Source organism: Tetrao urogallus (assembly GCF_951394365.1).
Source record: "Tetrao urogallus genome assembly, chromosome: 1".
NCBI classification, from domain to species: Eukaryota; Metazoa; Chordata; class Aves; order Galliformes; family Phasianidae; genus Tetrao; species Tetrao urogallus.
The window spans coordinates 129304593-129331252 of record NC_136813.1 but is presented as its reverse complement, the minus strand read 5'-3'; the positions used below and the strand labels follow the sequence as shown (position 1 = coordinate 129331252).

General features: G+C 40.0%; 1 protein-coding gene across 1 annotated transcript; it reads left to right on the top strand.

Moving 5' to 3' along the window:
- Nucleotides 1–1310: 1310 nt before the first annotated feature.
- LOC306957909 (solute carrier organic anion transporter family member 1C1-like) lies at nucleotides 1311–26161 on the top strand (the record flags this gene model as incomplete). The annotated part of the gene is made up of 15 exons (XM_079549260.1): nucleotides 1311–1354; nucleotides 4675–4820; nucleotides 7418–7559; nucleotides 8260–8392; nucleotides 9029–9150; nucleotides 10198–10344; nucleotides 11434–11532; nucleotides 12330–12575; nucleotides 13415–13579; nucleotides 17123–17318; nucleotides 18819–18984; nucleotides 19434–19618; nucleotides 23634–23698; nucleotides 24787–24904; nucleotides 25939–26161. The coding sequence occupies exons 2-15, from the start codon at nucleotides 4692–4694 to the stop codon at nucleotides 26159–26161; spliced, it is 2136 nt and encodes a 711-aa protein (XP_079405386.1). The 5' UTR covers nucleotides 1311–1354; nucleotides 4675–4691.
- Between the last annotated feature and the right edge of the window lie 499 nt (nucleotides 26162–26660).

Below are 26660 nucleotides of genomic sequence, written 5' to 3'. Positions count from 1 at the left end.
AATTGAAGGAAACAGGCTGTAAGCTGCTCTAAGAAAGAGGCTGAAAGAACTCTTAATTCTCCTAATCATTAATTCCTGCAGACTACTAGGCACCCTGATATCTTGTAGAAAAGAGGAAAAGAGATTTCCAAGTTTCCAAACCAGCCAAATAAGGATGTAGGCATATTAAAGTACAAAATGTGAATTACGTGCCATATAATAAATTTCCAGCCGTGTTAAGAACCCAAAATGGAGATATAATGAAGGAATGGATAATCATTCGTAATAAACCTAGGAAAACAGGAATTTGCTCCAACTGTTGGTGTTTAGCACCTCCCTCTTTGGAGTACCAGGGGGGTTTTAGCTGCCATGGCAACAGACCCTATGCAGAGGGTGGGGGAGAGCAGGTAGGGGGAAGGAAGAAGAATTTCTATTAATGCCTTCTCTGTCTGTGTAATGAAATCACATAGGTTAGCAGAACAGGTTAGCAGACTCTAAAACCTTCCTCAGTGCAAGCAAGTGCACTGAGAATTAGCTGCGTCCCTCGCCATTACACAAATTTCAAAATTAAAGTTGCCATCTCAACAGCCATAGACCTTGCACAGGAGAAACACATGGAATGAAGTTTGCATGATTTTCCTTTGATTCTGGCAAAAAAACTTGAGTGATTCTCCCATGCAGCTTTGTTCTCTCCTTTAATACTTCTTTTCCTGCTGGTTTACCATCACTTCATCAGGGACTTTGCTCCGGGGCTTTGGGAGAACAGGGAGACTGGGCATATTGGAAAGGTTTGGAAACCTCAGTGCAGAATCTCTTCACCCCACATCCTATCTTCTCCCACCCACTCTCTTTTCTTTTTCTGGTCCATTTCCCCTTTAAGTCTTTTGTTTTCTGAGAATGAGCAATTAAGATGATCAGGATTATTTTTTCTCTCAAAAAAACCTTTGTCACGTGCCCCATCAAACTTGCAGCATATTGCAAAGAAAAATACACCTGGGAGGGCTTAGGTGCTCTTCAAACTTTGTACCTAGCATACCAGCATTGTTGCATGGCCATATACCTAGAGTTGATAGGAGGGGAGAAAGGAAGAAAAAAGTGAGGAGGTGTGGGAGGAGGATGGGGGAGACGAATACCAAGTTCTCAGGCAGAACAAGGGACAGCAGTTCCTCCACCCCTATGTTTATTCCTTTCTCTACCTCCAATATAAGATGGACCATCCCTAGGCTGGGTAGTTTCTAAGAGGTGATCTTCCCCTCCAACTTTTCCCACTTCTATGTTAGGACCACAGACCGTGCGTGCATGTATGATGGGTAAGCATAAACGATAGAGGGAGCTTACCAACAGGTAGGCATCATCTGGGGGTTTCAGCTGCCAGGTAAGAGTTCGGTTTTCTTCTCCTTGTTGAGCTGCCTTTTCAAGACAATGTTTCTGTCCTGGTCTGCCGTTTCCTCTTAGCCTAGCAAGTGCAGCTTCCACGCCTGTGGGCTGCCACACAACAAAGGCATGTCTAAGGAGGCTTATCGCAGAGCAGACGTGTTTCCACTGGGGGAAGGACTTTTTCATTGCCTGGGCTTTGAACGAGCACAGAGGCACTCCGGGAGCTGCCTGGTGGAGCCTCAGCCCACCGCATGCATGTTCGGAGACGGGCCCTTTCCCGGACCTGACCGTCTGGCTGGTCCCACATGCCAGCCCTGGGGAGGGCACGCACTGCTGCTGCCCCCGCAGTGCCACAGGTGAGCAGGGGACCCATTCACAATGGGACAGAGACAATCCTGTTAGCAGGGGCTGGCACCTGGCTGAGGGCTTCGGCTATAGGCAGGGAGATGTTGTGACCGTGGGCAGTAGCTGTCCTCCAGGCAGTGTCACCAGCCCAGATGTGCATAGGTGGAGTGGATGTGGTAGCTTTTGTATTCTGCTCATTTTATTTATTTCAATACTCCCTCAAAAGGCAATGTTAAAGTAGGATTGGGTTTGATTTTATTTTTCCTAAGTGTAAAACACCACATTTTTCCCTCCTTGATCCTCACAGTGACGAGAATGTCCCTGGTTTTGATGGCTCCTGCTTAGCTATGTTCAAGAGAACTTCTGCTATTTCACAATTAGTATTACAGAATGCATTGGCAGAATTAGGCAATCCTCTCACTTATGCATCTACTCTTCCTTGACTATTATGGAGAAGAACGGCTTTAAATATGGGAAGAATTTTTTTAAGACAGAAAACAGCCTTACACAGTGCATTCTTAATTTCTAATAAAAGTTACAAAATGGATTTAGAAGGACTAACCCATGGAAGATGTCTAATATCTTCTGAGTGCAATGTAAGCTTCCGAGGATACTACTTGTAATTAGGAAATTCTGCTTAGATGCCATTTGATTGAAGGAAGACAAAATGTTTTGTCTGTGTGTACACATTTAACTGTTTATGCTTTGGTATACTTGTTTTTTTTTCTCACCATATGGTTACTTGCTTACGTAAGAGCTGAATATCTTTACTGCCAGAAAACCTGCATTGTATACAGGCTAAGCAATAAGGACTGCTAAAATCAAGAAATATGTTTTTATCATTGCAAACATTACATGGTAAAGATATGTCTTAAAACAACAAGCAAATCTAAATCTTGTGTCAAAGTAGTTGTAAGTGCAGTTAGGAGTTTGTTGTCTAAAAGACACGACTGTAAGAAATTTTTGTGTACATGTGTATGCATCCATGCCTAAGCCCATCTGCAGTCACACAGATGTTGATAAAACTCTAGTCCTTTGTTACAGTTATCAGCTTATCTGGTCCAGTAACCTGGCCTCAAGGAAATGTTGTGCCACTGCTTTGGATTATTCTTTTCCAACATTCCTGCCATGTCTGGGATGGAAGAGCCAGTACAGGCTATCTGTCCTCATGTTTCATGACGAACTGGAGAAAAGTGGTGCCCAGGATGACAGGGCAAAAAGCTAAGGTTGTTGCTACACCCAGGTCCCCAGCCAACCGGGTCAGACTCCATGGGTAACTCCTTGGTCTGATATCTCTGACCCACAGTGCCCTGTATAAAACCAATGGAACCAAAAAGACCTTTGAGTGACAGTAGTTTGTGGTCAGAGAAACACCCATATTTATACTTGTTGCACAAAAGAGGAAAGGCTAGAGCTAAAAGTGCAGTGGTCTATGGGGGCACAGTGTTCTATTCTCTGTCTTAACAGCTTCCTTCAGAGACACTGCCTGCACATCTGAAGAGATGTGCTTGTACTGACAAGTATAAGAGTTGTTCGAGCACTGCTGTTGATCCTCCATCCTTTCACAAGTTGCACTCAGTGTGGCATGATGCATTCAAGCACCAGACATTAACTTGTACAATGCAGTTAAGTGTGTCTTATTCCATCTCAGCAACTCCACGGCACATTTTTCATCAGCCCTGTATATGGGGTGCAGTGGAGATCATACATGCCCCTGCTGCCCTGCTAGACCTTCCCAAATTGGACACTGCTTTGCTCAAAAATAAGGGAAAATATCTTCATCCATGTTTCAGATGTTATCCCTTCTGTTTCTGTAAAATAAATGCTTATTTCATGTGCTTACGTGGCAGCACACTATGTGTCACACCCATACTCCTAAGATTGAATGAATTTACCCTCATGTGAGCGCTGTGAGGTACATGCAGTCATTCCCCACTGTACAAGTTTGGGAGTGTGGCATGCAGTGTGATGTTTCCCAAGACCACAGCAGAGGGAGAAGGCTGTAAGTTTTCTGCAAGCACAAGATCCTTGAAATTCACAAATACGAGTGGATATACATACAAACATAGATATTTTTAAAACCTTCTATGTCTTTCATTTGTGTAACATCTCTGTTTTAGACAAACATAAAAGAATAAGAATTTCTATTTTCCGCCAGCAGTTCTATAAAAACAGTGCTGCTCAAATGTGAACACAGAAGCTGATTTCATAAATATTTACAGATCTGATTTAGAGAGATTGAAAGTAAGAACCAAGTACTGTACTATGTAAGTAGAGATTTAAGAATTACTGATACCTTCTGTTCCCAAAGTGCAGCATTTAGGTTTCCTTTACTTCTTTGTATTTACCTGCAAAGAAGCAAATTCACATTTTTCCTGTAACAATTGACAAAACCACTGAGCCCTAAGGCCCTATCTGAAATGGTAAAGGGAGCTAAACCTCTTTATTCTTGTGTAACTCATTAGCTAACATCAGGCGATTAGAGCTAATGTTTCAATCTAAAACAATTCAAGTCCCTCATTAACAAGACTAGATTTCCTTTGATCTAATTACTCAATGTCCCACATATGTGGGAAATTCAGAGATCAGCTCTGAGAAATCTCTGCAGACATGGTCACATCCAGAAATGTGAACTTACATATAGGTTCCAGAAATGTGATTTAAAATGTTAACTAGCCTCACTTAGTCTGCTGATGATGCTGGGCAAATGTTCAATGAAATCACATTGATGATAGCACGAGAATGAAGATGAAGATTGTTTACTGAGTACGATTTAATCTTCATTATGATAGGCAAGTGGATTGCAAATTTCCTTAATTAAACATCCAGTGCACTGGTCAGATTCTGTTGTAAAGTTTGATAATTGCTGTTGTAGCGAAAACAGTACAAGAGGGTGTTGCTGTCACGTGACAAACTTTGAGGCTGAGCTGAAAGGATGCCCTTTAAAAATATTCTTCGTGTTTTCTGGTTTAGAGGCAGGGGATATCATCATGGAGTTTTCTTCAAAAGAAAATGCTCAGTTATTCTCAAACAACACAATCCTGCCTGTTGACCGATCTTCACTCAAATCTGAATCTTCTACTTCCAAGGAAAAGCAATCATGTTGTGGAGGTATAAAGGTAGAGTAAGAGCTTTCGAATATTCTGGTTGGGGCTTAGAAAAAAAATTTTTTTTTTTTGTAAACTAACCCTTTGTAAGTTGTGATTATATGTTGGTGAGTCAGTACAAAATTATTAAAGACACTTCAAAGCCACAGTAGTATCTGCCTCTGATCTGTATTTGCCTAACTTTTGGCAATATTCAAATATAACATGTTGACTGAGGCTTGCATATTATGAGATCTTCATCCTGAAGGGTCAGTTACATCCTCCTTATTGTACCATGCTATTTTCGTGAAGTTAAGAACAAAGTATGAGAAGCCAGATACTACAGTCAGACAGACAGATGTTAGTACAGATGGCATTTTTAAGATTGTAGCCTTCCAAGTGCTGGGAAATATTATTTATATTATGATCTGTGTGTTCTGAGTCCAGTGTTGTTGTAACATTCTTGATTCGAGAAAGCTTTGTATGAAAGCACTTTGAATTGAAGTATCTCTGCTTTATCAGCATTCCTGGTACCCACAGTACTACACTGATGCAATGGAAGCCCCCTGCCTTACAACAAGGCTACACCTCAGACCACTGCCCCTTGGAGGAGGATTCCCCACTTTCTGGGACACCTGGGGTACAGAAGACAATATGATGATTTGCACGTCATCTCTACCCACTTTTCAAAGCCAAGTTGTGAAAAGCTGAGACTCCTGGGTGGGGTCTCAATAAATCACCATATAACAGTGAGAAAGATTATTTGAGTTATATGGAAAATGATTCATCAGCCTTGCCTAGCTCTCTACAGATAGCTTTTTTTTTATTATTATTTTTGTTGTTCTTCCAAATGAACGAAGATACTGGCAATTTATTCATAGATCCCGATTCAGCTTCCAATTAAGTCACCAAGAGCAATGCCTATTCAACTGAAGTCTACAAATTAAGCAAAGCAGTTAAGATATAGTCACGTTAATGAGTCTAATAACTACTATCAACATTTGATTTCCTCAATATTCTTCCTGATTTTCCCTGCTCCTGTAAAGGCCTGGAATTGGGATCCTGCCTTGAAACAGAAGATGAGTTGTATTAATTAAATTTGTAGCACAATAGTAATTTATCATTGTTCTTCCATTTGCTCTAAAATAATCCAATCCTTTCACTGAATAAAACTCCAATCATAGATTAACCAGTTAGGAATCAGCTTATTAGATCCAAAAATAGAAAAGAAATAATATTTCAGCTCAGATTTTTTCTGGGCCACTTTTTTTTTTTTTTTTTTTTTTTTTCTTCTGAGAACCACAATGTTGTGATTAACCTTTGGACTAAAAAAAAAACCGACAAAACAATGTGTTGTGTTGTTGATGGTGATTTGTTTCTTTTTGTTTTGTTTTGAACTAATTACCAGCATTCCTGTGTTTCAAAATTACCTTCATAAACAGAAAAGATAGGATTAGATATTTTACTTACAGTCATTCACAGACCACTGAACAAAATGAAATCCTGTGCACCTTTCTGTCCCAGATCTAAATCAGGAGCATTTTTCCACTGTTGCACATGTTCTCCATTTCTCTGCAGGAACAGCTCCAAACCCACTAGAAAAATGTGTACCAGAGGGACAGAGAAATTAGACAGTTCTAATTTCACCTGTATGATTTTCTTGTGGAAAAACCACAGTTGCTTTCACATTGCTATTCAAAATCCAAGAGCATAAAATGCACAGAAAATGTAAAAGATTAAGGCAATATTTTTAATAGAGAGATTTTTGAGAGCCTTCACCATGGGAAATAAGAATGAGATGCTGTTTGTTTTACACAGAAATGCTTCTGAAAGAGAAATAACCAGCTCTGTATAAAGAAAAAATGCATTGAATGTGACACAGAGCTATTTTTGAACCTTGACATGAGAACTGGCATCCAACAGTGACGTCAATATTACTACTAATGTGCCTTGTCAAAAGTGATGTCGTAAGGAGTGTTGCACTGGCAAGGTTCCAGCATGATGGAAAAGCTTCCAGCCTGATTTCCCACAAGTCAGACCTAAGGAGTAGGACAAGAGTCTTAGTCTTGCTGTATATCATACAAAACTGTGTATTTTAATTTTTTGTTTATAGTTTTTGACACTTTTTGCAAACAGCAGCCATATATATTCAATTAATCCTGCCTGTATTTGAAGGTAGAAGGCAAACTTGTGGTTTCCAACATCAACCTCATGGTGTGTGAATATCCCTGGAACTAGTAAATTTAGTAAAGCTATGTTTACATTAGGCAATAGCACTGTAGGAGTGGAACAGCTGGTTCTGAGGACCTTGTGTTCATCCTACATTTCAGTGTGGGGAGTTATATCAGGCTTGATATTTATTGTTATTTCAGGCTGGGAATCCTGTCCCAAACACTGAAGAGCCCTTAGTTGTTATAGTGCCTTTCTGGAGTGCATCTTCCACTTTAACTATTTTGGCAGGAATTTATTCTGCTTGTTTGTAGTGTGAACCACTGGGGTCAAAAAATTTCATTTCCAAAGCCCAATCCTGAGTCAGACTAGGACATTAATGCAGATGTGAAGCAGCTTAGAAATAACTAATAAAGTAAAGCAATCTTCCTGATTTTAATCACTGTCAATTTCTTTCACAGATATTTCTTGGTGCATTATCTTTTGTTTATTTTGCTAAAGCACTGTCAGGAAGTTATCTAAAAAGCACTATCACGCAAATAGAAAGAAGATTTGATATCCCTTCCTCCTTGGTTGGTGTTATTGATGGCAGTTTTGAAATTGGTACGTGCTGTATAAATTCATTTTTGCTTTCAGAAAAAAATACGATGCAATTTGTTGTGAAAAAATGTTTGTAAGAATCTTCTCTGACTGTTAAAACTGAGCAAGGTTTACTTAGTAGTAATCATTATGACTATCAATATGATTACACTGGATAGGATATGGCTGCTAACACATGCAAATCAGCATAGTCCTAAATATTTTGTGATTTGAGATGCTTATCTGCTAGTTAATTAATAGTAATAGACATGCTAACTGAAAAATGAGAATTCAACAACTTACAAAAATTTCAGCCTTCTCTCTCCTTCAGTAGCGATACAAAACTCTAACTGTGTAATCTGTGTTCATTGTCCAGCCTTGCACTAAGATTAGGAGTATGACATCACTTCTTGCTATTTCAAATTACTGGCTTTGTCTCTTGGCTGTTCAGTGAGTTGTGGTATTCATGGGAATGAAATCTTGGTATATAAAGCGCTGTTGCTCTACCATCTGACACAGTTATCTTTTCCAGTTGTTTTTCCAAATGTTTTCTTATCATGAAAGGTACTGGGCTCCTGTAAAGATGCCTGGAAAGAGGTTGAAGTACCAACCACATGCAGTCAACCCTCTCCCTTGAAATAGCTGCATACATTGTGAAAAATTTTACTAGGGGGTGTTTTATCAACAAGCCATTAAACTTAGTTTTCCTTTTGTACTCTCTAAGGGAACCTCCTAATCATAGTTTTTGTAAGCTACTTTGGAGCGAAGCTTCACAGGCCAAGAATAATTGGAGCAGGCTGCTTAATTATGTCAGCTGGAACATTCCTAATTGCAATGCCCCAGTTCTTCATGGGACGGTAAGCGCAAAATGATTGGTATTTTCCAACTGGGCGATGCATGCTGGATACTAGTTCACTGAGATATGTAAGCATTGACTGTGAAAAGGTCCACAAAAATAGTTGCATATAAATGTGGATGTTGAATCTAATATTTATTACAAAGACTTATTTTATTACAGCAGAGCTAATATTTTAACACATATGCCATCCCAAGTTTTAATCAACTTAAGTTTTATTAGCCTTCGAGCTCAAATATCAGCTGTGTTTTGACATGGTTTAAGAATTATTGAAGATTTGGTGAAGAGATGACAAATCATGAAGACAATATGAGTATCAAACAAGAGTCAGAGTGAGCACCCACTGTTTGATTCTCTTTAGTACAGATTAATTTATCACAGTACAGTAGATTTCCTGTTAAACTGAAATGCATCACTGTGACAGAGAGAACCAAATGGGGAATATTCATACGCTACTACAATATAAGCCAAGTGACATTTATCCACTACAAACAGATCATTTGTAATTCCAGATGCAGATAAAATCTGCATTCAAGTGCTGTATTTAAGTGCTCTCCTCCATGGTAGCAAGAGATTTGTTTGTTTCTTTTTTCTTCTAAGTTGGGAGAGTAAAAAAACAACTTTGGTTTGTAAACAGATATCAGTATGAAAGATTTCCTTCCACCGTCAATTCAACTGTTAGCATCTCTCCATGTCTGCAGGAGAAAAGCCAAACTCCACTCTTGGCCCTGGAAAAATCTCAAGCCAAAATAAATGCAGGTGAGAGCAATCTATTTTACATACAGTGGTGAGCGCCGTAGAACACACCTGAAGGCTCTCAAACACTGGCTTTATTAGAATGAAAAAAATTGGAATCAGAAGGACCTATCCCATGGAAAAGCCAGATCTTTCTAGTGAAACAAGTTTTTTAAAAGCAAATGAACATCTGCCTCTACTCATAGTCTTTTCAGGATGCCTTCTCAGATGCCTTTTCAGGCTGCCACCTCTTCTCCAGCAACTTTCTGCAGCATCATGGCTTGCAGAAACCCCAAACTTATATAGGACTCACACAGGAAAGCTTTGGTCTTCTCTCTGTCAGGAAACGAGCCTTTGGGTCCTCGTTGTGATGGAAATAGCAGATTAGATCTTCCAGACTGCAGACCCACTTCCTCATTTCTCTTCCTGCCCACTGCCCTCTGTTTTGCAGAGCCGGAAGCTGTCTCCCCACTGAGGTGTGCTCAGCGCAGAGCAGAGGAGCTGAGGGCAGGCCTGATGGCGGCTGCAGCTCCTCACAGGGAGCGGAGGGGCAGCGCTGAGCTCTGCTGTGTGACAGCGACAGGGCCAAGGGAACGGCATGGAGCTGTCAGGGGAGGGCAGCTGGGGGTCAGGGGCAGGGGCTGCAGCACAGGGCAGAGGGCATGGAACGGGATGCACAGGGCTGTGGGCACTGCGCTGAGTGCCAGAGTTCATGGAGCATCTGAACAGCACTCTCAGACACAGGGTTTGAATTTTGGCTGGTCCTGCATGCAGCCAGGAGGTGGGCTGGAAGATCCTTGGGGTCCAACTTTGGATGTTCTGTGGTGCTAAGATATTTATAAAACTGGCCAACTTTTAATGCGTCTTACTAATTACCTGGAGTAGTTCTTGCTAGACGTGTATCCACCTCAGTCTCATGGGGTTAAAACTGCTACCACCACCGTTGGCCCAAAACTTTTTTCAGCTTTCCCACTGCTTTTCCCATGTTAAAAGCATTTTAGAAGTCCTGTGCATTCACTGTGAAAATGTTATGATAAAAACACATGGTTGTCTCTCTTGTGATATACCCAGGATGTGAAAAAGAAGCAGGCTCTTCCATGTGGATCTATGTTTTACTGGGAAATCTTTTGCGTGGAATAGGTGAAACTCCTATCCAGCCTCTGGGAATTACATACATTGATGATTATGCCATTGAAGAGAATGCTGCCTTATACATTGGTAAAGTAAATACTTCACATTTTTTTTCCTAATGGATTTTTCCTTAGAGAAAATGTAGTCATTTTTACTAATGGAGTGACCGTTGTTAAATTGACTTGCCCTGATTGTTTTACTTGCATTATTTCCAATATTAAAGTTTATTTAACAATCGTATACATTAAGGGTTCCTACTTCCCCTTTAATTACACTAGCACAGTTCCATTATCTTAATTTGAGGAAAGAATTTGATCTAGGGTTCCTGCTGTTACTCTAATCTTCCTAATTCTTCTGAATGGAGACTGCTGAGCCTCTGTGCACATTCAGTTCTCTGGAAAGTGATAAAAACATGTGTTATTTTAAGCACTTAAAATAGAATTTCAGTGGGCACTCATGACTTCCCCTTCAGACTGAAGCAGGATTACCAATAGTAATTGAGGCTTGAAAAAGTAGATATCACTTTTTTTTCTTGTATTCATTGTGTGAAGAGATCTGTATATTCACCTAAAATATTACCGAAAGGTCTTTCTCCATCAACATCTCCTCTCACAGTTTCCAGCTTGGAAAAACCTCAGGATCTCTGTTTAAAAGATTCAGTCTTTCCAGATTTCCAGATCAGTTTTGAACATTCAAAATATGGAATGTTTAGCTTAAGGAGTTTTGAAATATGGTAAGATTGGATACCAAACCAAAGTGATTTTTCTGCTTGCTCATTGTCTAACACAGTTTAAAATTTATTTTGGTAAATGATATTTGTTTTCCAATTACTTGAATCTAGCCAGCTTTTTATAGTTTATAGTAGTTATAGATTGGTGCCATTATTAAGTTTAGGCTATCTAATTCCGTGATTTATTATGTTGGACTGAATTTTGGTTTTTAATTGTTCTTTACCAACAAAATATCAAAGTGACATTGAAGTGCATGAAATTTTATTGTTGATTTTTTCCTTCTTGCAAAAGTGCTAATTTGAGTAACTGATGTGCAAGAGAGCAAAGGTGGATTAGTCTTTTAAGACTGTCTCACTTGTTACCTATCATGTTGTATTCTGTTCTTTTGTGCAGCAAGAGCTGATGTTCACTCAGAAGAGTAACAATTCCGTGGTTTCCATTACAGGCTGCGTACAGACACTTGCAATTATAGGTCCAATATTTGGCTTTCTTCTTGGATCTCTGTGTGCCAAACTTTATGTTGACATTGGCTTCGTAGACCTTGGTAAGTCAGAAAACTCAAGTTTAAAAAAATCAGTTAAGTTCTAGTATGCCTGTTTTGGGCATGTGTTCCAGTTAAAGAACTATTAAGTTAGCTTTTATAGATAAAAGGCTAATGAGGGCAGAGCAGCTACTCTCTGAGATAAAACGGATGACTGCAGTGCAGTGCCTCATGCAGTAAAATCTATCCACAAGGCCAAATATGGAAGAAATAGGAGGCCCGATGCTCCCTCCAACCCAGCTCAGCCTCAGCTGCAGCCTTCAGGTGCTGTGCTGGTGAGTAGCTACGGGGAGACAGTAGGCACCTGGAAGAGACAGGACTGAGGCTCCTGCCAAGAGAATTCCTTTTTCATTTTCCAATAGACCATCATTGCAGAGAAAGCGGGTCTTGCAATGCATGCAAGAGCTCTTAACTAACTTCCTCCTCACACAACACCTTTCTTCTAGCTGGGCTTGTGACTCTTAAGCAGAACAGCATAGTTGGTGCAGCAGTGTTAACTGGACCACTCCATGGCCCGATCCTCATAGCCTCTTTAGGAATATGTGAGCAGAGTTTTGGGACACCCTGATGTCAGGAACAGGACACCAGTGTGACACACGAATCAGCAAACCTTGTCACCTCCCTGAAATTGCTAAATTGCTCTTATATTATCCATAGAGACACATGGCACAGCTAAATCTGGTGGCAGGAGAGCGGACTTCTCTGGAGAAAATTTTCCCACAAAATCATCTTCATTGCTATCAGCAAAGATTCCTTAAACAACTTTTTTTTTTTTTTTCTTCTTTCTTGACTTTCTTCAGACAGCATAACAATAACTCACAAGGATGTGCAATGGGTGGGAGCCTGGTGGCTGGGTTACCTAATAGCAGGTGTTATCAGTGTTCTGGCTGGTATTCCCTTCTGGTTCCTGCCCAAGCACCTCCCAAAACCAGAGAGCAGAAAGGACTCCAGCACCTCTTCTGAGCAGTCCAAATTCATCACTCAGGATAACAAAGAGCAACAAAAATCTTACCAACCGCAAATGAAGTTTGCTGAGATGGCAAAAGGCAAGTCATCGGAGCTTCTGTCCTGACTGCTGAGTCTTTCTACACTAGCTTTCAAACTTTTTAACAACCTCAGAATTATTATTTTTCCCTCAGATGTCAGTTTCCACATAATTTGTATGCACAAAAAGGGTCTCTTAATTGTTCTGTAGACCTGCTCTTGCATGTAGAATTTATCCAGCTGAGAGTTTCAAAATAATGCTAGTGATACAGCAAATATAACAAAACTGTAAAAGTTTGTCATTCACATAATTTGGCTGTTGTAGATGTGGGGTGTCAAAACTGACAATCTCAGTTTCTAGTAAACCTTCTTTTTCTTTATAGTCATATGCATATAGTCAAATGCATATAATGGCTGATCAGAATAAGGATAGGAACATACCAGGTACAGAACTTCAGGAGACTAACTCGATTTTAACAAAAGTGTATTTTTTTTGTACAACTGCATTTCCTTGGCTGTACATTGCCTAAAGTATTTTCTCTCAATACCTCAGTCTGTAACTCAATGACTGTGCTTGCTGTCAGCTGTGCATAGCACCATCTGCTCCTAATTTCAGCTGAAAGATGTCCTGGCTGTTGAGGACACAAAGTAACAGCTCAGCCCTGTTTTCTGATCAAAAGAAAGTACCTAAATCAAGGTGACTGTTCTGGAAAGCTGATTCTTAGTACTTTAGTCCACCATTCCAAGCATCCAGGAGTGCATCTCTTACAAACGTAGTGGGACTCTATTCCCCAAAACATATCGTGCATTTCTCCTCTGGAAGACGCAGATTACAAAGCATTATTCATGGCAGTTATTCTCTCTCTGGTCTGTATGTCATTTCTCCTGTTTTGTCTTACAGACTTCTTGCCATCACTGAAGAACCTCTTTGGAAATCCAGTTTATAGTCTGTATTTGTGTGCAAGTATCCTTCACTTCAATTCTTTAATTGGCATGGTGACATATAAGCCAAAATATATTGAACAACAGTATGGGCAAACATCTTCAAAAACTAATTTTGTTATAGGTAATGCTATATCTGCTTTTTGATTCCTTAAAAAATGGACATTTTAGTATTGGTGTATGAATACATAAAGGGAAAATTGCTCTTGAAGCTATGTTTTTTTTTTTTCTCCCTTCTTTCCTATCTGGCTTTTAAGTAGTTGCTCATAGAAGGTAAGTTACTTTATTTCTGCTTTAGCACTTGTTAGCTCATAGTTTATCTGTACAAGATTGAACAATCTGTAAAAGATTCCACAATTTGATACTTCATTTCCAATTCTTCTAGAAAAATTGAAAAATAATTTATTTTAAAATACTTGACATAAATTTATCATCAGATAGATCTGTTTCCTTGCTGGCTTCTCACTTATTTCAACAAAATGAAGATCAACTCAGAGCATGCTAAAAGACTGACCATATAGTAGCTGTGATATTGCTTTCTTACTTTCCAAAGAGGTTGGCGTTAAGCAAAAGGAAATTAAAGTCATATAAATGATCATATAACATGTGAATTAAAATTAACATTATCTCAGTGCAGTGCAGGTGAAGGGAAATCAAGTATTTTTGCCCTAACTCTAAGAGTTAGTTACCCCAGACTGTATGGACAGGTTGAGAGTGGACAGTGTTGGTTCTGCTGGCACCACTGAGCTTCTGCTTTGCCAGACTCACAGGAAGAAGATACCTTTCTCATCCAGCTGCGAGGGCAGCATTGAGTATTGAGATGGCTGCTTTTTGAGGATGTCTTCAGGATGGTGAACTTCACTGTCCACTTTGTTGAACCTACAGGCTCAGCCTCAGTTTCTGAGGTACAGTGACTCAACAGCATTAGACAGCAAAGAGGTTTATGTCTGTTCAATACAGAGGGATCTGCCGTATTTGAGAGAAGCTTTAGTTGCACAGCAACAAAGTATATATATGCAGAAAAGCTGTAGTGATCCATTATGCTATGTTAATTCCTTAAAGATAGAGGCTGGAATTTCCTGGCACTGCACCCCTACAAGCAAGGAGAAATCTTCAGGCATAGGCAATAGCCAGAGAAAGTCCTGAAAACAGTCCCTACATTCAGCACAGTACTTCTCATTGTATTTACAGATTCTCTGGAGCTAAGCTTTCAAGTATGTGCAAACTGAGTGAGGATTAAGATCCATCTGATTTCACAAAACATACAGACTGCATCCGCCAGGGAAAATGTGACAGCTTAGCTAGGGAAGGGTCTTAGCCAAGTGATCATCACTACAACAAAGTGTTTTCCCCTTTTCTCCCTTTTCTTCTTTCAATCTGTTTTTGCTGAGAAAGCTTGCTTGTACTAACAGTGCCTATTTCTCTTGCCCTTCCTCTTCAAACTTTTTTTGCTATTTTTACTATTTCTTTTTTGGTTTTCTATTTCTATTGCCATATATTTCTATTGCCATATATTTGAAGGACATCTGAATTGTCAGAGCAATTTGAAGTACTGTAACATCAATAACAAAGCATGCTGGAGGCTAGAAGAGGATATTTTTCAATAGTCACAAACTAAGGAACATGTTAGAAAGAAAAAGGGTGTGTTTGTATTATTTTCCATAAATAGATGCACAATATTGTTTTCCATGATGCCAATGTCAAGCAATAGATTGATCGATAAGGCCATAAAACGTATGTATGAATAAAAGAGGTGCATAGGAATGGGCAAGCATGGTGTGTGTGCTTTCTGGTACATCATGCAGCTCCCACGCTCAGTCCCAATCTCCCCATACAAGAAAAAGAGAACAGGAAAAGCTGCAGCTTCAAAGTGTTTGGACAGGGCACCCACAAGAGATTGTTGTGACTCTACATTTACGTATGCTGCACTTTGGATGCTACTTCTGAAATCCCCTGAAATATAATTTTCACATGAATGCAGATGAAAAATGCCACCCAGTGAAGTCTCTTGAAACTCAGCAGTAACTGAATGGGGCTATCATACTTGCCAAAGTACTGACTTATGCTTTTGCCAGATGGAATAATTCTCTTTGTAATGTCATGCATACTTCTAGCATCAATGCTCAGCACTGCTTTTTCCATGCATGTAGATGGATTTAACACTTACTCACCCAGCAGTTCAAGAGATTCCCAGTGCACTTCCTAGTAGGGAGATCAGATGCCAACGTGAATATGTATTTTTCATCAAGTCATTTGAAATCTGAATAAACTTCAGAAACTTCATCATATGTTCCAAGGCATGGATGCTTTTGTACTTGCTTTTGTTTTGTACACTCGCTCAGCTCAGCACCACTAGATGTCAGCATGAAATAAAAGCTGCAAAACAAATACAGAACTCTGCAAACCAGAATTTAATGTTCCGAAGCTAGCTGGTAAAGCTAGGAAAATCAGTTTCAGTAACTATGAAATCCAGAAAAGTGTACCTTGCTTGATGGTGCAGATTCTTTTATGGTAGTCTCTATTTGCATCTTTTTGATGTAAATAGATCTGTACTGAGCAGAATTTTTTTTATCTTGTCGATATCTATCAATATGGACACGGCTTTGAGCAGAACTATTCCAGTAAGAGTCAGTGGTCACACAATGTTACATATTTCCTTCACTGCTCTTCCACCTGTTTGCGTGAAGCCTATTACAAGAAGGGTGCTCATGGGTTATATGTATTTTTTAGGGATACAAAACTCAGCTAGGGGAGCATTTCCAACAACCGAAACAGGAGAAATTGCATATATCTCCTGTGTGTGAATGTGATGGCATATCGCTTGCACTCTCCCTGGCTGAGGCTTCTTTGGGGAATTGTTAGTTTTATGGCTCAGTAAAGACAGAAGGAGCAGGTCTTTCTCCAGGCTTTATAACACTGGGTAAAACTGAATATGCCCCTGAGAATTGCAGTTTGGGCTCTTGTTGCCCGTGCAAAAGGAAAGGAGAGAAGCTGCCCCTCCCTGGAGGGATGTTCAAGGCCAGACTGTTGCCCTGGGCAGTCTGATCTAGAGGGTGGCAACCCTCCCCATGGTAGGGAGTTGGAACTGGATGACCATTAAGGTCCCTTCCAACCCAAGCCATTTTGTGATTCTGATTCCTCAGGCAGCACAGCCCTGGAGCATGGCCTCTGCTGGTCCTTCTCTGCTGTTGCTCTGTGGTGAGGGACATGAATAGAGACACAAGGAGGGTCTGTGCCAGAACCCCACAGGACCTTGGCTGTCCATAGCAGCCCAATGTCCCAGGCAACTTCTCTGAGCCTAGAGCACAATTCATGAGGAACAGCACTAGGAATATTTGAATCAACACTACAGTGGTCCCTTCTCTGACAAACTTATAGCTCAGAAAACCACCTAGGTTGAGAAATTAGAATGTTGTTATCTAGACCTTAAATAAGGTATTGCTGATACTAAGCTTTGTATCAATGCCAATGAAACATTTCCCTAAGAGCAAGTTAAAAGCAAGTAAAAGCACATTTACAGAAACAAATTTGGACAAATAAAATGCCCAACTTGAAGGAGATTCTTATTTTACTGCTTCATGTTATCAGTGCTGCTGCTTTAGTTGCTGAGGAGGATATTTCACTGAGCTAGTTTTCAGTAATACCAATTTTTTCTGTTTGATTTCAGGTCTTATCAACATTCCTGCTGTGGCCTTTGGCATATTCTCTGGGGGACTGATCATGAAGAAATTCAGAATCAATGTTTTAGGGGCTGCAAAAATCTCTCTAGGATCATCTTTTTTTGGTTACCTTCTGTTGCTCTCATTGTTTGCCATGGGCTGTGAGAACTCAGATGTAGCCGGACTGACCGTATCTTACCATGGGTATGCCGGGAAGGGCAAACTTCAGCATAAAGTGCTATTGTGAAGAAAACTCCTTGATCGTTGTATTCTGCAAAGTATATGTTGTTGAAAAAGTGAATGACCTAAATATTGTTCTGAGAAGTGTATTCAAAGCAGTGAAAACCATTCTGTCTGTTCCAGTGGGCAGTGTAAGAACCTGTTTGTGACTGCTGCCTTCAGCTCTTTGGGTTTTGTGCCACAAGTGCAGATTATTTTTCTGATTATTTTTTAATTATTGTTGCCATGGGACCCATCCTTTGAACACAGAGATTCCAGGAAATGTGAAGAGTTCAGTCAGGGAGTGAGATTCCATTAGTTGTTCCTTGTCTCTATGTGCTACTGAGCAACTCATGGTGTTTAATAGCCTCTGAACCCAAAACTGAATGTTTAATGAATTAACCATGAGTTAACCATGATGTTCGCTATGAGGTACACTTGGTCCAAGCCCTGCTATTACAGCCCCTGGAGCTGCATGGTGGTTGTGTTCATCAGCAGCTAGATGAAGGTGCAGGTAGAGTTGTCTTGCAAGGTAGTTTCCTCAGTTTGGATAAATGCACTTGGGTCAGGGCAATCCCAGGTTATTTATACAAACTGGGAGAGGAACTCCTTGAGAGCAGCCCTGCTGAGAACGATTTGGAGGTCTTGGTGGATGAGAAGCTGGACATGAGCAGTGTGCACTTGCAGCCTGGAAGGCCAACTATATGTCCTGGGCTGCATTAGGAGTGGCCAGCAGGGAGAGGGAGGTGATTGTCCCCCTCTACTCAGCTCTTGCGAGGCCCCATCTGCAGTACTGCATCCAGACCTGGAGCCTCCAGTACAGGAAGGACATGGAGCTCTTGGAGTGAGTCTAGAGGAGGGCCACTTAGATGATCAGAGGGCTGGAGCACCTCTCCTATGAGGAAAGGTTGAAGGAACTGGGATTGTTTAGCTTGGAAAAGAGAAGGCTCCAGGGAGACCTCATTGTGGCCGTCTAGTACTCGAAGGGAGCATATAAACAGGATGAGAAATGGCTATTTACAAGGGTGGATGGTGACAGGACAAGGGGGGAATGGTTTTAAACAAAGATAGGAGAGGTTTAAGTTGGATACTAGGAAGAAGTTTTTCACAGAGAGGGTGGTGATGCGGTGGAACAGGTTGCCTAAGGTTGTAGATGCCCCATCCTTGGAAGCATTCAAGGCCAGGCTGGACGTGGCTCTGGGCAGCCTGGTCTGGTGGTTGGCGACCCTGCACATAGCAGGGGGTTGAAACCAGATGAATATTGTGTTTTTTCCAACCCAGGCCACTCTATGATTGTGTGATTTTATGAAATCCCTTTCTAATATTGTGAAATCCTCATAACAACAGAGAAATAAGAATCTACCCTGCTGTACTGATAGGAAGAGACTACGCCTTAATGGCCTAAAGACACAAACCCAATGAACTGATAACAATTTTCTCCACATCTGTCAGAAAACATCACTGCGGTTCCTCTTTTTCCTGCAGGATCAAGCAGAAGGTTGATTATGAGCAAGGCCTGTTCTCAGAGTGCAACTTGGGCTGCATGTGCTCCCAGAATGACTGGGATCCTATCTGTGGAGAGAATGGCATCACCTACATTTCTGCGTGTCTCGCCGGCTGCCAGGCATCCAACGGCAGTGGGAAAAACACTGTGAGAGCCTTTCATTTCCATACATGATGTGGTAGCTTTCCTAATAGCTCAGTTCTGTGCAAGTGAGTGAATTAAAAATGACTAAGGCATGTTCTCTCCAACCAGAAACTTCTGATGTTTTTAGCTATCTGCCACCCACATTTAAAATTCTCTCAACTGGTGTTTCCATTAGAAATTCCAAGAAGAGAATGTAGGAGTTATTTTAGCTGCTGGCTACAAAACTACAAAACTACTAAAAATAATAATAATAATTAAAAAAAGGAAATGCATTTATCAAAAGTAGCTATTTTCTTCATAAAATTTTCCTCAACTAACAAGCCTTTTCATGTGGAAAACCCTTTTCCAGTTAGGATTTAAAATTTTTGCTAACCAGAAAAGAAAGATGTGCAATTCCTGAGGCGCTTTCTTGCTGCTCTGGTTATCACACACTTTCACCTGCTGTCTTACAGGTATTCTTTAACTGCAGCTGTGTAGGGATTCTGGAATCTCCATCAAGAAGCTCCTCAGCTGTGATGGGACCATGTCAAAAAGGAAATGAGTGTCCGAAAATGTTCCTATACTTTCTGGTAATATCAGTTATCACTTCATATACTTTGTCAGTAGGTGGCACACCAGGATACATACTTCTTCTAAGGTAAGCAATCATTATTTCTGCTAACGCTGGCAAAAGTTTTCAAGATGTTTTGATGTAGGAAACTGGGTCTCTTTCCATTCCCTAATACTGTAAAATGTTTTCAGCTGTGAGGTAGCTTTCAAATTATGTTTTTCATTCATTAACAGGCATTTTACCATTAACACAACAGTGTGTTTATAGTTATAGATACATGCTGCATGTTTCTGATTTCAAACGTAATATAGGAGGCCTAGCTATCATTTATGTCAAGTTCCACTTCACTTAATACCTTTTACTCCACCAGAACAGTGTTAAACAGCCATGGCATGAATGGAAATGAGCTTTACACATAGAAATGTGTGCATGTATGTGCTTATAGGTAGTCAGCTTTTCCTGCTTCCTACGTATACCAGCATACACATACACAGAGGTGACCTAACCCAAACCATCTACATACACTCAGCTCTTCTCCTCAAGTCTGTTGTATTGTTCCATATCGTTGTTATATCCTACATTTCCCTCTTCAAATAATAATAATAATAAAAAAAAGATTTTACATGAGCTGTTTTTTTGTTTTGGAGTTTTTTCTGTTGTAACAATCATGAGTTTATTAAAAGTTAGTCCCAAAGGATTGTTCCACTATGTACTTAACTGCTGGGACTGTTTGTCCATCACCGAGTATAAGCTTCTAAACTAATTTTAGAAAGTGCAAAAGGAACATAATACTTCCAGTGATTAATCTGGGTTTTTGTCAGCTTCTTGCAGTTTTTGGATTCTAAGTAAGCGCTGCTCCACTCTGCCTTGGAAGGCTTTCTTTCTCAGTTCCTTTTTCCAAATTATTTCCAGATGTGTATGTTCTACTTCTCAAACAAAACAACACTAAATACTCTCTAACTAAGATTTATTATTTTTGCTTTTTCTTACACCCAAATTTTCTTTGCTTTTGAATGAAATTTTCTGGAACAGTGTTTTTATGCCACATGGAAAAAGTCAGTGTTAGAACTGGCTATATAGACTATAGGGAAAAATCTAAATAAGGAAATGTAACTTCAGCTGTGATTCTAGCACAACCCCTGAGCCAGAAGTAATGCTCGTACAGAGGCTTACAGAAATGGTTGAGGTGAGGATACTTCTCCACTGATTTCCACAGGTAGTGACAGTAAGGTCTGCACCTTGACCCATGCACATAGCTTTCCCCACTCACTGTGAAGGGTGTTACACTGAGCACTGCAATAACATATGGTGTCTGTCCAAGGAGTAAATGCAGGAAGAAAAATCATATTTAATTTATTTTTTTTCTACTGAAGTTTATGCAGTGTTGGAACAGTCTATGAGTCTATGCACCAAGAGGAGGATAACAAATTCAGATGTTGTGTTGCCCCTAGTAAAGCAGGATTTCCTGTTGAATAAAAAGTGGTGAGGATGCAGTTTCCTTCCCATATCCCTCCACATACTTTTTACCTTCTATCCGTGAAGAATGTGAGTGAAAATGTACAGCTGTGGTATCACACAGGGCCTTTGCACAATCACTGTCATGCTTAGCCTCCGGTTCTCCATCTTGTTTCCACCACACGAAGCTGAAACTGAGCTTAAATTGCACAGAGATGCTTGCACCTTGCAGCCCCAACCGCTTGTTCCCAGGGGACTTACGGCTTAGTGGATGTATTTAGAAAATCTTGGAGTGCTTTTTCAATAACAATTCTAAAACATTTTATATAAAAGCAGAAAAAAATGGCTTTATTGGTTCTGCTCCAGTAGCTTTTGTTCCTGTTGAAAATTATTTTACTTTGAGATACACTTAATTGAAACTGAGGAGTTAAGTGTTTTTCTGCTGAACTGAAGTGTCAGAATCCAATGCACAGCTAAATAAAACAGAATTCATTAAGTTCAATCCCTTTCTTTTGTTCCTGGTAAGTGACCTGCGGGCACAATTCCACTTTAAGCTCGTGCTTGTTTTTCTGAAATCCATCACTGACTGCTTTCCCTGGAAATCTGTCTGAACCAAAAGTATGCTTCTGTTCCCAGAAAAAAAACCCAACCAAACAAACAAACAAACAAAAAAAACAGCAACAAATACTCTTTGTAAGCAATCCCAAGGTCAAGCTGCAGACTTCATTTAAGTTTGGTTTTTGGGTGTGTGTTTTTTTTAACAAGTTACCTGTTTGTGAGATTATTCAGTATTGTCATCTCTGATAAGATTCCAGCGCTTAAGCAATGTTATGGTTTTAGATGAGCAGCCATTGTTGCAGCCGCCATGGAGCACAAATACTGCTAAATCCCTAAAAGCCTGTAAGATATAGTGACATTTATTTCAGAGGTTTACTAAGACTGAAATCACTGAAATACACTTGCAGCTGGTAACAGTCATTTGCTGATATGTCTTTTTTAGAGGTATTAAGCTAATTACAATTGCCAGGGAACTTGGGAAAGCCCTGAAGTTATGGAGGAAATAAACCCCATTCTTCAGATAGCTGTTGTTTAAGCACAAGCTATTAATAGAATGTGATTAGGCAATGAAAAAGAAGTCTCAGGTCTCCTGAAAGATTTGGCTTTCACAATCTCAGACAACTACAGTTTCTCTGGAAAAGGTGTTAAAATGCTCAAACAATTATTTTTTTTCCATCTGAAAGAGAAGGATATAAATCCAACAGAACGAATAATAAATATTGAATTTTTATCTTCCATCCTTGGCTTTCCATGTCCTTATACTTGATTAAAAGGACTTCTAGGCTGTAGCCTTAGTGTAGCATATATAATGGAGGACAAAACAAAGATTACTATCTGCATTCAGTTTTGCATAGGTGACAATGCCTGTATAAACCATGAGTAACAGACAGTATGATGAGAAACCATGATCAGGCATCAGAGAACAAAACACTTGAATCACAAGAGAAGCATACAATGTTGTTTTTTTTTAACTGTCTATACTTCGATTTTGTCTTCCATACATAACCTTCATGCCATTTTGCAATTTCCCAAAATTATGGGAGGATGACCCAAGTACAATCTATAATATGGGTTCTTACTGCTGTCCGGGCAACTACATTGGGAAAAAACAAAAGTAAACAGAACTGATGGAGAGCAAAAGAGCTAGTTCTGCAGTGTCTTGAGGGATGTTCCTGACTTCATGAATTTCTATGGAAGCTGAGCCTATCCCCTTTCAGAGAACATTGGCCTTACCTCCTAAGTGGTGTGTTTAAATTTGTAGTAACAACTGAATTTCAGCCTATTTTTCATAGTGAAAGAAATGACTGAAACAGTAGGGAATTTTATCGGGCAGCACAATGAGGCACCTCTGTTAGTCACCACACATATTAAGCACGTCCCATTTCAGCCAGGTGACTGGGACCATCAGTGTACACGGATTCTAGCTGGATTAGGTCTTGTAATAGGCAAACTGGGTGAAACATCACACTTAGATTGGTTCCATATGCACCTTACTGATAGCATGAACAAGAAGAGTAGCTGTTCTCAGCCCTACCACTCCCACTTTTCTGGGTGAGCCACCTGCCCAAGGCTGCAGCAGGGCTGTTCTCAAGACAAAAATACTGATATCTGTTCTGGGACCCTATACAAACTCAGAAATGTCCAGCTGTAAATGGCCTGTTCTGTCAGACAGTGGTTTCAATGATTTACAGGAAGTTTGATCTTGCTACTAGACACATGGTGAGGGCAATATTGTGTCTATATACCTTTTGCTAATTCAGGTTATTAGCCATGATTTCAGATATTTTTAATTGAAAGGGATTATTATGATGCATGATTTTACACAGTGTTCCTGTCTTGTATTAGTAACTCCAAAGTGCTGGTCTTATCTGAAAGGGTCCCGCCTTGAAATGTGATATTGAATATAGATGTTTAGAATCCCTTGCTGCTGTTATGATTTTATCATGTTATTTATATATTTCTGTGATTCTATTGAAGTCGATACCATCAAGGAAAGAAAAGTAACATTAATTTCCTCCCTCATGATTTCTAGTTTGATTCAAATAATGTACAATCAATTCTATATTTCTACTTAACATTCTGTTTTTAGATGCATTAAACCACACTTGAAATCATTTGCACTTGGTATCTACACACTGGCAATAAGAGTACTTGGTAAGTCCAGACATATTCTTGGATGTATTTTAATGTATTCTTCACTAATCGCTTATCCTAGAATTAAACTTGGATTGTTTGAAAGAGCAACTTCTAATTGACAAGTTAACATTATATGACTTTAAAAAATATAGGAAGCAGATTGGAAAGAGGGTGCACATTTATATTTGTAAAACTGGAGCACCTCTCCTATGAGGAGAGGCTGAGAGAGCTGAAACTGTTCCATTCAGAGGTGTTCAGGAGAGATCTCACTGATGTGTATAAATACCTGAAGGGAGATTGCAAAAAAGATGGAGCCAGACTCTTTTCAGTGGTGCCCATTGCCAAGACCAGGGCACTGGGCAGAAACTGGAGCACAGGAGGGTCCCTCAGAACATCAAGGAGAACTTCTGTGCTGTGTGGATGATAGAGCACTGGCACGGGTTGCCCAGAGAGGCTATGGAGTGTCTTTTTTGGAGATCTTCAAAAGCCGCCAGGATGTGGTCTTGGGCACCCTGCTCTGGGTGTCTCTGAATGAGCAGAAGTTGGAGCAGATGGACACTGAGGTCCCTACCAGCCTTAAAAATGTTGTGATTCTGTGACTTTGTAAATTCTATCACTGTGACATATAGTAAAAATGTACCCTGCTAACACATATAGAGGTGGCAAGTGATCCTTTGTACTACGAAGCCAACACAAAAACTACTTCCTGTCTCTCTTTATTCAACATCAAGCATGACAGAACAGATAAGACTGAGAATTCATAATAATTTTTCAGGTATATTTTTATGAGTCACATTTTTATGAGGGAATAAATCTAAGTAGAGGTGTACTGGAGGTCAGAGTTCACTATCTTTGGTAAAGATGCTTGCTGACTTCAGCAGGCTTTCTGATGACCAGCTTCATTTTCGACCCAATCCTGATTTTTCATAAGGAAGAAAGTGTTCATTTGGCAACACAAATCGTGACTTCTTAAATTAGCAAAAAGTGTGAAAGTGTCATTGCTATTTGAATGTATAACTTAATGTTCTATGTCAGTGCCTGTCTAGATCAGAACTGGTCACCCTGAAAAGTTATCTTGCCCCTGTTTTTTTGTTAAATACACCCAGCTGGGATTCCAGCCCCAGTATATTTTGGAGTGGCAATAGACACCACTTGCCTGAAATGGGGAAGCAAAAGATGTGGGGGAAGAGGAGCATGCAGACTCTACGACTCCAGTGCACTCAGGTAACAGCTCTTCTCCATTCATTATTTAATTTGCTTTCTTTAAGTACATGTACAGCCAGCACTGATAGAATTTCTATCCGAAAATTTTGGTAAAAAAAAAAAATGATCTTGAATGAAAGAATTTGGCCAGCAGAAATAGCAAGAATGCTTAGTTTTTAACATTTTTTTTTTTTCTGGTTTAGGCTTTTTTTAGTCCATGCTATCTCAATACTAGTAAAAGTCACTAAATATTCAGAAAAAAAATTCAGTTAAAATCTCAATTTTCTACTGAGTCTTCCCCAGATTCTCTTAGCAAGTCTTCTGTGTGTATATGTGCAAGGGCTACTAAACCTCATCACTGCTCCATTCTGGAGATGGACCACAAAAAGTTAGAGAAGGATGCCTCACATCATGCCTAGATTATCAAAAGTCCTAAAATGCACTGCTAACTGTTGATTTATTGCAAGAGAAAATCAATTGTCTCAACTGTTTCTGAAAGACATTAGCAGAAATTGAAAATGGAATAACGATAAAAGGGAAAAGAGAGAATAAGTCAGCTGCTGAGGTTCCAATGCCAGGAAAACAAACAAATAATAAAAAAAATAATAATAATAATAAAAAAAGTGAGGGGCACATCATGTTTTGGAAATTTGAAGAAAAGAACAAAAGCTCATTTAGGATTCATTCCTAACACAGAATAATGATACTCTTATTGCTGTTGATATTGCAACTGTCATTACGTTTGTAAAGCAAAACACCACTGAATGCTTTTGGTGTAACTGGTACTGTTTATGAGACAAGTGAAAAATGAATTGCCCTGGAAACGTTAGCTTTCTTCTTACTGATGTACATTGAAAAGGAAGAAGTCAGACAATGCCTGAGACCCTTTTTGGCCACAGCCTATGCAGTGAGCTGGGTGAGCTCCAACATCATCTCTTTGCCACTTTTCTAGAACACATTCCTAACTTATCATGTGGAAATATAAATGTATCCTTACTGCCTTTTAGTTGTGCCTTGCTTTTGAGATAGGCTCTGACAGATTGTTTTTCTCTCAGATACACGTACCTGGGGCTGACACTGGTGTTGGGCACTGTGTCCATTTTCTTCAGTATTGCTGTCCTGTGGGTTCTCCGAAAGAGGTCTGCTCCGCCAGATGAAACCCTCTCAGCCAATGGGGAAAGAGACACCTGTGTGACAAAGAGCAGGAAAGATAATTTTGTCAATAGCGATCATTTAATTCAAACAACTTACTGGCCAGAAAAGGAGACTAGGCTTTAGGAAGGCAGATCTTCACTGTGATGTTATCCAGTGAGTGGTGTTTCAGGCAAAAACTTGTCATCAGTGAAGCAGAATTTTAGTATTCACACTGAATAATGTTGACCTTCCTGTAATTTTCACCATAAATATGAAAAGCAAAGAATACAGGTATTTTAGCACATGTCCAACTCTGAAAATGCCGCTCACCATTTGTCCTGCTGAGTCAACAGCGCTCAAGTGAGGGGACTTGTTATGGCTGGGGAGATGCAGATTTCTACAAGCAAGTTTCATGGCTGCTGAGAGTTCCATCCCTCCTTGCCAAGCTGCAGCAGCTGCTGCTGCCCCTTTTCTAGCTTCTGTGTACAAGGGGTGGCTGAAATGTAGCTTTCAGCCATACTAATAGCCTGACCTGGCAGCCTGCAAAATACAGGGGTATTCTGCATCGGTTCTTCATCACATAGCTCGCCCTTGCAGGGTCTCCAGTGTGGAGCAGGAGGACAGGGGTTTGCTGGAAGGACAA